The sequence below is a fragment of the Hippopotamus amphibius genome, chromosome 14 (assembly GCF_030028045.1).
Source record: "Hippopotamus amphibius kiboko isolate mHipAmp2 chromosome 14, mHipAmp2.hap2, whole genome shotgun sequence".
Classification (NCBI taxonomy): Eukaryota; Metazoa; Chordata; class Mammalia; order Artiodactyla; family Hippopotamidae; genus Hippopotamus; species Hippopotamus amphibius.
The window spans coordinates 59,505,328-59,519,630 of NC_080199.1; the positions used below are offsets into that span (position 1 = coordinate 59,505,328).

The 14,303-nt window shown below is 48.6% G+C and overlaps 1 protein-coding gene across 1 annotated transcript in view; it reads right to left on the reverse strand.

Annotated features, from left to right (window-relative positions):
* The window catches only part of SIAH3 (siah E3 ubiquitin protein ligase family member 3), a 71,750-nt gene extending 58,113 nt beyond the window's left edge, over positions 1-13,637 (reverse strand). Inside the window, exon 1 of the mRNA XM_057707719.1 lies at positions 13,422-13,637. Coding sequence (XP_057563702.1) covers positions 13,422-13,556 — 135 coding nt within the window. The 5' untranslated portion in view covers positions 13,557-13,637. The remainder of the gene's footprint in view (positions 1-13,421) is intronic.
* Positions 13,638-14,303: the final 666 nt, after the last annotated feature.

Below are 14,303 nucleotides of genomic sequence, written 5' to 3' on the forward strand. Positions count from 1 at the left end.
AAGAGGAAGAAGGCAGGCAGGCATGCAAGAAGAAATCAACATCCACGAGGGCACCACTGCTTACTGGGCACTGATCCAGGTGCTTTTGCATGTATTTGTCATATTTAATCCTCCATCAGCTTCACATTGTTTGTCTTATTATAGACAAGAAAAATGAAGCTCAGAGGGGTTAAGGCACTTGTCAAGGGTCACACAGCTATGAATATTGGAACTAAATTTGAAGCCACATCTGAGTCCAAAGGCCATGATCTTTCCAGTACACTGAGAGGTGTTTAAAATATATCTGTAGAATTTCACTTTTCTACTAAATTTCTATCACTCGCGATAAATGAGTTCAGCTTGTGCAATTAACTACTCGCGTCCTCCATTTTACTTCCACTGTATTCACCTGGTCACGCCACCATTCGGCGTAAGTTGTCTCGAACCCCTTTGAAAAGAGGCTGTGTGTAGATGAGGTCAGCGGTGAAGAGCCGTCTCTTCACACCAAGGTCACCCAGGAGGGAGGCACAGAGCAAGTGTCGCCTCTCACCTGACAGATGGAGAAGCCAGGGTTAAATGACTTGCTCAAGACCCCACAGGAACGGAGCCAGACTGCAGGTAAAGGCTCAGCCTCTCGGTTCTGAGCAAACCTCCTCGGCTGAGTATTTTCTTGGGGCCGTGGTGAGTGCCCGGGAGCTCGCCTTTCTGCTCTCATTTCTCTTGGATTCTTGGAGAGCCTCGGGTGTCTGGCACTGGCAGCAGCAAGCATACTGTGAAGGGTCCAACTGGCATTTATTTAATTACCATAAACAGATGTATCACTTGGGCTCTATGAGTTAACTTCTTTTTTTTTCTGTCTTTTATTATTTATTTGTTTTAATTGAACTGTAGTTGATTTGCAATATTTTTAGCTTCAGGTATACAGCAAAGTGATTCAGTTATACACACACACACACACATATATATTTTCAGATTCTCTTCCATTATAGCTTATTATGAGATATGGAATATAGCTCCCTGTGCAATACAGTAGGACCTTGTTGTTTATTTTATACATAATAGTGTGTATCTGTTAATCCCATGCTCCTAATTTATCCCTCCCTTGCCTCTTTGGTAACCATAAGATTGTTTTCCATGTCTGTGAGTCTGTTTCTGTTTTGTAAATAAGTTCATTTGTTTTATTTTTTTAGGTTCCACAAATAAGTAATATCATATAATATTTGTCTTTCTCTGACTTCATTCAGTATGATAATCTCTATGTCTGTCCATGTTGCTGTAAATGGCAATATTTCATTCTTTTTTATGGCTGAGTAATATTCCGTTGTATATATGTACAACATCTTCTTTATTCACCTGTTGATGGACACTTAGGTTGCTTCCATGTCTTGACTATTGTGAATAGTGCTGCTATGAACATTGGGGTGCATGCATATTTTCGAATTAGAGTTTTTGTCTTTTCTGGATATATACCCAGGGATTGCTGGATCATATGGTAGTTCTATTTTTAGTTTTCTAAGGAACCTCCATACTGTTCTCCATAGTGGCTGCAGCAATTTACATTTACACCAGTAGTGTAGGAGGGTTCCCTTTTCTCCACTCCCTCTCCAGCATTTATTGTTTCTAGACTTTTTCATGATGGCCATTCTGACTGGTGTGAAATGATACCTCTTTGTAGTGTTGATTTGCATTTTTCTAATAACTAGCGATGTGGACCATCTTTTCACGTGTTTGTTGGCCATCTGTGTGTCTTCTTTGGAGAAATGTCTGTTTAGGTCTTCTGCCTATTTTTTGATTGGGTTGTTTGTTTTTTTGATATTGAGTTGTATGAGCTGTTTGTATATTTTGGAAATTAAGCCCTCGTCAGTTGCGTTGTTTGCAAATATTTTGTCCCAGTCCGTAGGTTGTGTTTTCATTTTGTTGATGGTTTCCTTTGCTGTGCAAAAGCTTATAAGTTTGATTAGGTCCCGTGTGTTTATTTTTGCTTTTATTTCTTTTGCCTTGGGGGACTGATCTCAGAAAATATTGCTATAATGTATGTCAGAGAAAGTTTTGCCTAAGTTCTCTTTTAGAAGTTCCTGGTGTCATGGTGTCATGTCTTATATTTAAGCCATTTTGAGTTTGTGTGTGTGGTGTGAGGAAGTGTTCTAACTTCATTGATATACATGAGGCTGTCTAGCTTTCCCAGTACCACTTGCTGAAGAGACTGTCTTTTCAGTGAGGCAGCTTCTTCACGTGCTCATCAGCCCTCCTGCTTATGGGGGTGGCGGACGGGCAGGGCTGGGGGGGGGCGGGGCAGACATGCCTGCAGCGCCAGCCCCAGCCCCCGGTGCTCCTCCAGGCCATCACCCCCAGGGGCTCCGGGCCGAGCAGGCGTCATGGGGGCTGGGAATGCTGGTGATGGCACTTCATTCAAACCTGAGGCACTTTCCTCCTTTAGTTCCTTCACGTCACTGCCCCTGTGAGCCCTCTGCAGCCTCGGTGACTTTCCCCAGATGTCAGGGCTGCTGGTTGAGGTGACTCTGGGGATGACCTCGCTGGCTTCCCCTCCACAGTGCCTGGCTGAGCGTTTTCCTCACGCCCTCTAAAGTCAGTATAGACACTGCCCCGTGCAGCTCCAGCTTGTGCACTGGGAACAAAGCTCTCAAACATCATCCCGCTTTCTTCCCATAAGCTCACCTCTCACCCGGACGCCTCCCTCATCTCAGTTCTTCCCACGGCAGTTTTGGAAAAAGGGCATGTTTGAAGAGTAGTAGGGGAAGGGTTGACCAGAAATCAAGGTGGAGGCCGAGTTAAATTAGATAGAAAATGGTCATTAAAATTTTGCTCCTCTTTGATTTTAGTTTAAAAAAATAGGTTTCATAATAAAGTATGGCCGCTAATGGGAAAGGAAATTTCAAAGGCCTGTGGATCTCTCCGAGAACGGGTGTGACAGGGTAAGAGCCACATCCTCTCGAAGGACAGTTTTGCTTTTGTATAAAAAGATTTTTTTCTTTTCTTTTTTTCTCAGAGAAAAAGTGGCATTTAATGCTATCCCAGGGCTTAGAGAGCATTTGCATTTCTGACATGGTCAACTAGTTCCCACTGTCATTGAGATGCAAGTGGGATATTGACAAGATGATCGATCACACATCCCAGATTTGGGGATCAGTGCTGGTTTCAGATGCTCTGTCCTCCTGTCCAGCCATGTAACCCATTTTAAAAAATGATCATGGTGCACCAACTTCCTTTTCTGCAGGATAATTTTGAGTCGGGCACTTAGGAAAACTGTTGCCAAGATTTCCTTCAAGTATTTTATGCAAATCATAATTTTTATTGAGCCTGAATTAGAAGGCCAGGTTCTTTGTAGAAGCTTCTAGGTAAGCAGTTCTGTGACGGAGAGGGAGAGACAGCTTAACAAAGAGGTTAAAAGCATCAGCTAAACTCTACCACTGATTGGATGCGTCCTTGGATGAGTTACTCAATCTCTCTGTGCCTCAGCTTCCTCCTGTGTAATTTGGGGAGACACTGTTGGCATTGTTCTGAGGATTTTTAAAAAAGCAATTCAGGTAAATTACTCAGCATCTCACTTAGCACTTAGTAAGTGCCCAATAAACGTGAGCTAATTCAAAAACATATAAACATATGTCTTTTTTTTAATAGTAATAATCATTTATTAGGTGACTGTTAGATACTGTTTCAAGTAGAGACATATGTAGTTTTAACCTGGGTTCCCCCAAAGTAGAGCCTGAGATAAGGACTTGGATGCAGTGGTCTCTTTGGGAAGGGATTTCAGGAAGCAGGAGGGAGGGACAAAGTCACTGCCATCAGCCATAGGGCTCCATCCCACCGGGCAGCCCAGGGAAGCCTAGACCATGCCTCCCAGGGTGTCCACCAAGAGCTAGGGCATCTCTGTGTGTTTGATGTATGTACACACAGGGTAAATGAGACAGGATCCCAGATCAATATTTTTAAATGAAATATAATATGCTCAATATTCGTCCTATGGTCAGGTGTTTGTTGTGAAAAGAGAACACTGAGGGGTGACAAAAAAATGCACAGAATTTTAATTTTAAATGGCTCTGCCACAAACAGTTGTGTAACATTGAGCAAGCTCTTTCCCTCTCCTCTGCTTTAATAGAATGATAATAATACACTACTTCCTAGGGAGGATTAAACGCACAGCATTTAACGCAGTTCCTGGACATAGCGCACCTTCAATAAATGGTAGCTCTTTTGTGGTTGTTCTGACCATCATGATTACTCTTGTGTGTATAACTGTGACAGCAGAAAACTACAGTCTGTGGGTTTCAGGATATGTAGCTAGCTTAGCCTAAGTCACGATATACCTCTAATTTATAGAAAGAGAACCCGAGGTTCTGAGTGGCTACTTGCCTTGGACTTCTCAGCACATCCTTGGCAAAGTCTTAGGAATTAGATCTCAGGGACCATGGCGTCTGGCTACAAAGCCGAACAGATGGCTAGACGGGCTGGCCAGTCTTCTGTAAAATCTGGTATTGATCTGGATTTGGTTCCGTCCCTGTGGAGCCTTCCTAATGCCATGCTAACCCTGTCTTCCCTCTCCAAATGTGGTCTGCAATGGCCTTTCCCCTCCATAGAGGACACTCTCCAGTTTTGTCCTGGGAGGCCCTGCCCCTTCCACAGGCCAGTCTCTCCAGCTGGAGTTCCCGGTGCCGCCTGGAGACAGCCCTGTGGCTCACAGCTCCCTCCTAATCAGCGGTTCATGATTAAAAATACATTAAAGGACCAAGAAATTATTAAGAGATACAGCATCTTGCAAGTTAAAACTGACATTTCTAGTTAGATCACAATTCTAAATTATCCACAAGGACCCTGTTCTTCTGCTAAAAACATTAGGCTGATTTCAGATCCGTTTCTGATGGTGCTTTCATCCTGGGCTCAAGGTCAAGATGAAAATGTAGCCTTTTGTAGCAGAACTTGATCCACTGTACTATTTGAAAGTCTGGGGTTATGGCTTTGTGGCTTGGGTGATTTCACTTACAGCCTCACTCTTACCCAGCTGGTTTATATCTTGGCAAGGTCCTGAGGACAAGGATCCCCTGGGAAGATGCCCAGCATGTGTGGGTCATAGTAGAAAAGCAGCATCCTTAACAACTCCCCCAGCCCCCAGCAGTGTAGTGGCACAGATAGAGCAGTAGGCCCTGCCCCTCATCAGCTGTGACCTTGGGCGTCGCCCCTTTGGGCCTCATCTGTTAGACCAGGACCCGGAACTGGAGCATGGCTCTGCTTCTGAGCTTGAACCTGCCATGCTCAAAATCTTGGTCACTCAACAAATAGGTCCTTTTACTGCTGACCCATCCCTCTCTTCCCTCCAATATCCAGTCTGAGGAGAAGTTTGATCACGCATGCAAGTTGGGCAAAAGCATCTTGGTCACATCTTGTGCATCAGGTAACATCTCTAAGGAACTCCACTTACTAGCACTGATGGCTGCCGTTTGTGGAGTATGTATTAGGTGCTGTGCTAAGCACTTTATGTACATCATGATATTTCACCTTCACAACAATCATTTTGTAGTTGAGGAAATGCAGGCTCCAGGAGGTCAAAGACATTAGTTAAGGGAAGTGACAGCACTGGATTCAAACCCAGATCCGTCTGGGTCCAAAGCCCGTATTCCAGGGCCTCAATTAGAATGTTACTCTTTTCTCTCCCATCAGTTTTCTCCCTTTACCTCTTTCCTGAGGCTGGAGTGGTCAGTTACAGGTTGGGTGGGGGAGAAGGATCTTGTTCGTTTCCATCCTTTCCTCCACAGTGCTGGGGACCAGGTTTCCCCATCCACTGGGCTTTGCACCCTGTGATCTTGCACTGCTATTCAGAGACCACTCAGGGTCCAAACAGCAGGTTGGCATCTCAGAATCTCCAATGACTCTGTGTGTGTGTGTGTGTGTGTGTGTGTATAGAAACTCAGGTTAGACTAAGGGAACTCAGCCCTGTGGCCTGCCTCTGTGCTTTTTCAAAAGCATCTGATGACAGTGGGATCTAGGAATTCTTTCTTGGCTCAGAAAGGTCAGAGCATCTCTCGCCTGCCCTTGATTCCAGGGGCTACAGCCTCCGTTAAGCATCAACCCCCTTCATCCCACCCCGCTCAGAGGGAAGCGACTTCCTCAAGGCAGAGTGAACTGAAGGGCAGAGAGAAAATGTCCAGTCTCCCAGGGAGTGTGCAGTTTTTGCCCACCTACAACTCCCCGCCCCACTGCATCTCTCGGTGGTGTCACTCAGCCTCAGACCCATGCCCTCGGGATCAGGCGCCCCTCGTAGAGCCAGTGGCCCATGTGCTTACTCAGCAGCTGCTAATGAAAAGAAGGCATGCACATGTCATGAGGGCCCATCTTGGGGTGGGAGGAGAAGGGGCCTGGTCTGCGGCTCCTGGCTCTCCGGGCGCCAGCCCCTCAGCCCCTGTCCCACCCTGGGCGCACGTGTCCTCCCCAGACCCAGCCCCTCTCCCATTGCACTTCCAGGCCCAGAACCCCAGCAGGGCTCAGGGCTTTCTTTGAAATTAGGCAGTAAGGACAAATCTGACTTTTACATAAGGCAACAAATTGTTCTGTTCAAAATTCGGTTCGAGGCCAAGGGCAATGGAGGAATACCAAGGAACAGCAAGCACGGAGGCCTGCAGGGAGGGAGGGGAGGCAGAGAGAGCCAGAAGGTGGGGTTGTGGGGAGCTGACTTCAGCTTCTGAGGGGCTGCTTTTATCTTTTATTGTAATGACCTGTGTTGACAATAACGGCTGCTATTTGCCGACTCTCTCCTCTACGGCGGGCGTTTTCCTTCTGTGAGCTCATTTCCGCCTCGCAGCCGCCGTAGAAGGTGGGCGTTCTTTTCTCCTTTTTATAGAGGAGGAAATGGAGCCTCTGAGAGGCGAAGTCGTTTGTTCAAAGTCACACGTCGGCCAGTGGCACAGTCGGGATTTGAATTCAGGCCTGTCTGTCCCGCAGCCCAAGTTTTTTCCTTTCACCCACTGCTTCTCCCTGTACTGATCTGGTGGGTTTATAAAATATGTACCAAGGGCAAGATATAATGCTCTATGCTTTTGACGGTGTATCTCTTTATCGTTTGATTTTTTAAAATATGATGTGCGTGCACCCATGTTAATCACATCATTTTTAAAAGAATTCGAAAAAGGAAAGGAAAGGAGATTTATGGCGGGGGTGGGGAAATAAGGGAGAAGGATGATGAAGAGACTGATTTGCTAAGGAAATGTGGGCCTGATAAAGGGGAGATGGTAGGTGTGTGGTGCAGCCCATGGGGTCACACTGCTGGCCCAGGGCTGATGGGGTGCAGGGGAGGTCCCCACAATTTTCTGCTCCCACAGCTTGCCCCCAAGCAAAGGATATTTAGTTTGGGCTGATTGAAAGGCAGCCTGGGGCAGTGCAAGGGATCTAGGTCTGACATTAGGAGACCTAACTTCTGGTTCCAGTTCTGTCACTAAATAGATCAACTCTGCAGAAGTCAAGTACCAGTGGGTTGAAAAGCTATATTCACATCCTAGTGCCTGGCACCTGTGACTATTACCTTAAATAGCAAAAGAGTGAAGATTATATGACCAAAGGTGTGATTAAATTAAGGATCTTGCAATGAGAAGCTTATCTTGGATTATCCAGGTAGGACCTAAATGCAACCCCCTGTATCCTTATCAGATGGACACACAGAGGAGAGAAGGAGGCCATGTGACCCTAGAGGCAGAGATTGGAGGGATGTGGCCACAAGCCTAGGAACACATGGAGCCCTCCGAAGCCAGACGAGGCAAGGAACAGATTCGTCCCTGGAGCCTTGGAGGGAGCCTGGCCTTGCTGACTCCTTGATTTTGGACTTCCAGCCCCCTGATTTCTCTGAGAAATAGATTTCTCTGATTTTACGCCACCCCGTTTGTGGTAATCTGCTATAGCAGCCGTGTTAAATGAACACAAGTCACTCCCCTCCCTGGCCTCAGCTTCCTCGACTGTAAACTAGGAGGGCTCAGGCTCCCAGTTCTGACATTCTCCCCATCACTCTCTGAGCCACAGACCCCCACGGGAGGAAGGGGCTCCATCCTCCAGGTGACCTGTTCCACGTGGCACTGTGCATCTAAACAGACCAAACTTTCCCCTTTGGGGAACAGAGCTGATTGAGTCAAGATGACTTTGCCAAGAGTAAAATACTACCCGCGACAGTTAATTTTTTTTTTCTTATTGTTAATTGCTAGAGAAACGTCCTACCTTATCCCAGGGAAGCCATCCGAATAATTCTGACCTCTCTGTGGACTTCAAGGAAAGCGTTCAGTCCCTGTCTTCTCATTTCTTCCGAACAGTCCCTACAGTTTGAGGGACCATGGTAAAGGGGGTGCCACAAAATCTGCTCTGGGGCTGCCGGATAAATGCAGCGCAGCGGTAATGGGCTCACCTCACCTCCACGCCAGCTTCAGCCTCCTCTGCGTCCCCATCACCAGCACACCGCTAACCAAACGGCTGCTCAGGGCCCGTGCCTTCATTTATGGGACTCGGGAGCCTCATTTGCAATCACCATCAACCAGAAAAGCCGCTCGACTGCTCTGTGCCTGCAGAGTCGAGTGTCATATAATATTCACAGACACCAAAGGGCTGGCGGAGGCGGCAAAGGAAAACCTTTAGAATAAAGCTTGGAGTGTGAGTACAACGAGCTCTGGCCACTCTTTCATCCTTTTCCCGGCCCCGTCTAGGGTGCTAATTGAGCTGTGAAGAGCCTTCAGCCTGGGCAGCAAAGGAAGATGGTGAAATGTCCAGAAGACTGGGGATGGGACCCTCAAACGTGGCTGTGTCAGGAAGAGCTGAGTAACCACACTGGCTATTAAACACTCTTGTCGGAAGCCTTTAACTGCCTTTAACTAGGTATTCAGGCCGAACGTACCAAGGCCACCTCTAAATCTCTAAAAACAATGTTCAGGTCTTTAGCGTTCCTTCAGCTGCCTGCCGTGCTGTGTCAAGCAGAGTTAGTGAAAGCCCAGGGGCGGGGCGGGCACGGGATCTCGGAAGATTAGCCCCTGAATGGTAGAGGCGAGGTTTGCCTTTGCCACCAGGCTGCCTTGGTTCCCTCCTTTGACAATCCCCTCCCCTCCATACGGCCCCACCCCGCATCCCACCATCACTCAGCACGCATTCATCCACACAGGTTGGTGTTAGAATGAAAGGCATGTGGATGCGTCAGGGCATGGTACTAAAATGCCCTGATTTAGATTTAGCATCTCCCTGGCACTTAAATTAAAGCCATCGTTGTCACTTATGCCCCTCCCACTGTGTATGTGTGCATGACTCTGAGTCTGTGTGTGTGTGTCTGTAACTCAAGGTTAATGGGTTACAGTAGAAAAGAGCTCCAGGGACTGGACCGGCTGGATAGAGGCATGAATAGCCTCCCAGGAGAGGTGGGGAGGTTCTGCCCTCGGGCCTGGGTGCCGGGGAGGACACTGGGGGTCTCTGCAATGACATTGGCGCTGGTAAGGGCCTTTTGGAAGTTTGCCAGAAAGCGTTTTGCTAGACTTCTTTCAGAACCTGGTTTCTCAAGTGCTGTGGTTACGGGGAGGAAGTTGCCCAGCCAGCTTCAGCTCAGGGCCTGTCCACTTGGGAAGTGCTGGGACTGACCCCAGAGGGGCTCTGGCTGTCACTGCAGACCCTTTCCTGGAGAGGCCTGGGTGCAGAGACTGGCCAGTCCACCCCTTAAAGGGCACTTCTGGAGACGGGGCAGAAGCAGGGAGGGCTGCCCGGGGCAGGGCATTGTACAAGCCACAAGTGTCGATGGGAGTGGGGCCAGGAGAGAAAGGCTTTCTTGGTTTGGAAACAAGCAAAGGACACAAGGGAGAAGGCAGTTCTGAATCAGGAGCAGGAGGCCGTGCCACCCCCCAGCGCTGTCTGCGGGCCACATTTCAGTGACCTCCATGAATAAGGAAGCGGACGGCGGCCAACCAAGATCACCGGCTCCTCGGTGGTCACTTTGTAATGAGGTGGGAAGGTGAAGTAGGGGGCCCCGATCCCTTCAGGGAGCCATCCCTACAGGCAGAGACAGACAGACAGACACAGGGCAACACAGAGCACCATTAGCAGTCCACAGAGCTGGCTCCGCTGTGGATTCTTCTTGAAGCAAAAGACCCTCCTATTCCAGGCCAGCGACTCTAAACACCCCTTTTAAGTAGGGTGGGCTTAAGGACTGTAATGGCTTTCAAGGTTGTCTGCATTCCGCGGGAAGGTTTATGCCTTCCACTTAGAAAGAAAGGCATCAGCTTGCTTGAAGAAATCCCAGGTTACCAAGTAATTGCCATAATAAGATTGAGAAGGCAGGTGACCTACAGAAGCATGGTAAATACACGATTTTCTCTGCTCCGTAAGTGAATTGTGATTATAACTCAGCACTTGCCTCAGGTCCTAAAGTACTGCTAGCGTTCTCAGGAAAGCCCAGGAAAGGACAAAGTGCAAAACTGCTTCTGCAAAGGAAAACACAGGCTTCCCAGCCCTCTTTGTAGCAATATGCAACCTAGAAAATTGAAAGCAAGGTTGCAGTCTCTCTGTCCTTGGTCACCATTTCATGTACTAGCCTGTCATACAAAGTGTGGGGAAGCACCACAGATCAATAGCTACTCTGGGTTCACATTGCCACAACTTTTTTTTTTTTCCTCTTTAAAAAAAGAATTTTTCTTCCTATGTGGCTCACAGCTTATTACATCCAAGGCATATTTCCATGATCTGTCTATGGAAAGGAATGCGTAGAAAGAGCACTTTCTTTCGAGGTTTTATACAATTTTAAATATCAGTGATGGGGCAGCAGTTCTCCTAGAGAATTGTTCCTTTAAAAGCTCCAAAGGATTGTTAGCCCTCAGGTTTGAGAAGCAGGTAAAGCTTCCCTGATGGGCCACCTGGAGCCTGGATGAGACCTCCACAGAGGCAACCTGGACTGCAGAGGTCTGTCTCTGCCTGGTGCAGCCTCTGTAAATCCTGTGTGTCCTACTGCAACCCCTGGTAACATTAGCAGCCCTCGATTTGATGTGTTTATCTGCGGTGACACTCATCTGAGCAAAATCTCTAAGCGGCTTTTTATAGGAAATGAAAAGCCAAATGAGAACGTACATGAAAAAGTGAGCCATGGAAAATAGCCTCTCAAAGCATATGTCATCTCTTTTTATGTTACTACTTACATGGTTTCTAAGTGGGCTGAAGGTTTTAACTGATGACTTTTGAAGTTCCTAATGGAACCCTACAAATTATGTACAATAATATAATTTTTTTTGGAGGAGAGTGTTATAAAGCACATCTATCTCAAGTATCTCTTTGGAGACTCACAGAGTCATGGAGGAGGCAAGCTAAAGAGTCATTGGTTCATTTTGAAGCAGAGGAAGGGAAGGCTCAGAGACTTGAGTCATTCAAGGTCACACAGCTGATCAGCACTGACCCGAGGACTCCAACCCTGACTCTGGACTCCAGGGTCCGGGCAGCAGGACCACCTGTCAATATCCAGGCTGACATCACTGAAACATATACACAGATGTTTTCACTCCACCCAACACCGAGATCTTAGTACCCATCTCCCCCTCCATCATCAGCCGCAAGCAGCAAACCATATAAATTCAAACTTTGAAAGTGCGAAGTCTCATGAACAATTTGTAAAGGTTTTATAATGCAAAACAGAAATAAAAAAAATTTCTTGCCGCAGGGAGCTACGTAATGTAAAGTGACAAAGTAATGGGAGTTTGAATGCCGTCTCAAAAGTGGCCATAGAATGGAATTCAGAATCACATTTAGTATGTACATCATACACTCACTTTGTCAAGGATGACTGGGGGTGAATTCTCTTTTATAAAAGTAAGCCATGAAGGGAAAAAGGAATAGGGCAGTGAGGGAGGGGAAGAGCGCGGAGGAGAGGAGGAAAGGGAGAGGGAGAGACAGTGAGTGACTGAGAGAGGGGGAGGCAGAGCAGAGTTGAGTGAGATGGTGTTCGTCACTGCTTGGGTACGACTGAAAGCCAGTTCCTAGGTCACAAGCACCACAGCAGTCCCAGAGTAGTCCATGACCCCTCCATTCAGGGCTGGCCTTGGCATATGGCCCCAGGGACTCCAGGCAGCTGTCCCTCCTAGGGACTTCCAGGAATTGTGTGTGTGTATTGCGGGGGGAGGGGGTTGTGGGGAGGCACCCTTCAGCACTGGCCTGCAGGGCTCCAGCTGAAGAGGGTCTGACGGCAGGAGTTTATAAAGTGATGGGTGGCAAGCCCAACAGCAGTGGTCAGAATGACAGATCTATTCTCACAGAAGCTGTTCGGTTGCTCAGCTGCAGAGGTGCCCTTCCCCCGCCACACAGCCTTGGGTGTGATGAGGACAGGAAAGCAGCTCCCAAACGAGTCCAGCGTTTATTTTGAGACGGAGCCCGGTTGGCTCAGACTTTCACGTTGGGGGAAGTTCAGCTGCGCCCTCCCACCGCCCCCTCCCGCCCTACCTTTCCTTCTTCCCTGCCTCCCCTAGCCAGTGGCTCTTCATTCATTTCCCCCAGTCCTGGCGGTGATGTGAAGCGGTCCCTCGAGCCCACATTCTGGCTGTTCTCTTAAAGGGCATGGACCTAACGGCGCACATGCAGGGGCCGTGGCGTCAGAAGCGCAGCCCGGCGGCGGCACAGCAACGAGGCACCCGCGGCGCCTGCCGTGATTCAGGCAGTGGCAGCTCCGAGCCGGTTTCATTACGATACTATTGAGGCACATCTGCCTCCGCCTGTGCTCAGCGCACCGGGGGCACCTAGCTCGCAGGAAGGAAAGAAGACAAACTCCTGCCGACATCGCCGCCCCGCCCTCGCCCCCCCCCCATCCCTCCACTCAGGCCGAGTCCGAGCACAAGGAAAAAACACTTTGCCGAAGGAGCCCCCTCCCCAACTCCCAGATGCGTGTCTCGGGGTTCCTGTCCCCCCCTCCCCGACCCCTGCTACTTCAGCGGCAACCAGAGGGGCTCCCTAAATCCGTGCGCTCGCCTGCCTTTCCAACACATGGGACAGACTGCAATTTGGGTAACTTTTCAAACCCTGTCTCCTAAACACTTGCCCACAAATATTTGGGAGAGACAGGGGGACGTCCCCCGCTCCCTCCACCACCCTTGGCTCTGACCTCCCCCTCCCCCCCCCCCCCCCCCCCCCCAGGCTGACAGCGTGGGGAAAAGAAATAGACTCTCACTCCAGTTGCTCTTTCTTGCCAGTCAAGGAAAACAACGCACTGTCGCCGCCGAGAGCATCCAGCCACCAAGAGGGGGAGAAAGAGCCGAGGCACTGGCTCCGGGTACCCAAAACCATCCTGGCACCAGAGGACCGGCCTTCGCCCCTTTGCTGAGAGCTCCCCGTGCCCGCGCGCGTGCGTGCTCGCGGGAGGGTCACTGACACCCTCCCCCCCCCCCCCCCCCGGGAGGAAGGACTTGAACCGGAGCCGCGGGAACATCAAATGATAGAGAACGACTCACCTTCAGGTTGTGCGTGGGATTTACAACGCAGACAAGTTGCCCAGCGGCGGAGAACACCCGTTTCGCCTTGTAGTGCTGAAAGCGGAGGTGAATGAGATCTAACACAGCCCCAAAGCACTGGGTGAAGAAAAGCATCACAACTTTTTGGAGGGGGGTGGGGTTGTGGGCACAGGAAGGCAGCGGAGGAAGCTGTAAGTCCTTGGGCTCTGGAAGGAGCGCAGCCTCTGAGACACTACGCTCCAGCCCGGCTTAGCGCGCCTTCAGCGTTCATCATCAAAATAAGACGGTTAGAATCTTGCAGCAGTGAGGCGGCCAATCAAAAGGACAGAAATGTTATCCTTGAGGTGCAGAGACAGCCAATAACAAATGCCTCCCCTACCGAAACTCCCTGATGAATTGAGCCTGGCGGAGAATGTATTATTGAACATAACCATAGATCAGCACATTGCATTTATCTTGTGATTACAGCCAACCATACATAATGCTGGGGAGATAGGCTGACAAAATTGATTGCTTAATGTGTCTCCATTTATTAATTGACTTAATTTAACATGAGAGCCTTTCTTAACGCGCTGGCGAAAACGTAAAGCATTTAAACCGCCAAATAGTAAAACACCCTGCTCCAAAAGTAGGCAGATGGATAACGCAGATCGTGGCTCGATTCACCAGAGCTGCTTTGGGAGAAAATCAAATATTACAAGACTCCTCCGATTCCAGATAAGGATTTGTCAGCAGCAAGAAACGTGCATCTTTCAATCTTGTGCTCTCTCTCTGCAATTTGGATTTCAGCCCCTTGATAAATCTTACTCTCCACTCTTTATTAAAGAAAAAGCCTTCCTGACAAATGCATTTGGCGTTGAGGGGGAAAATATGTATATATAT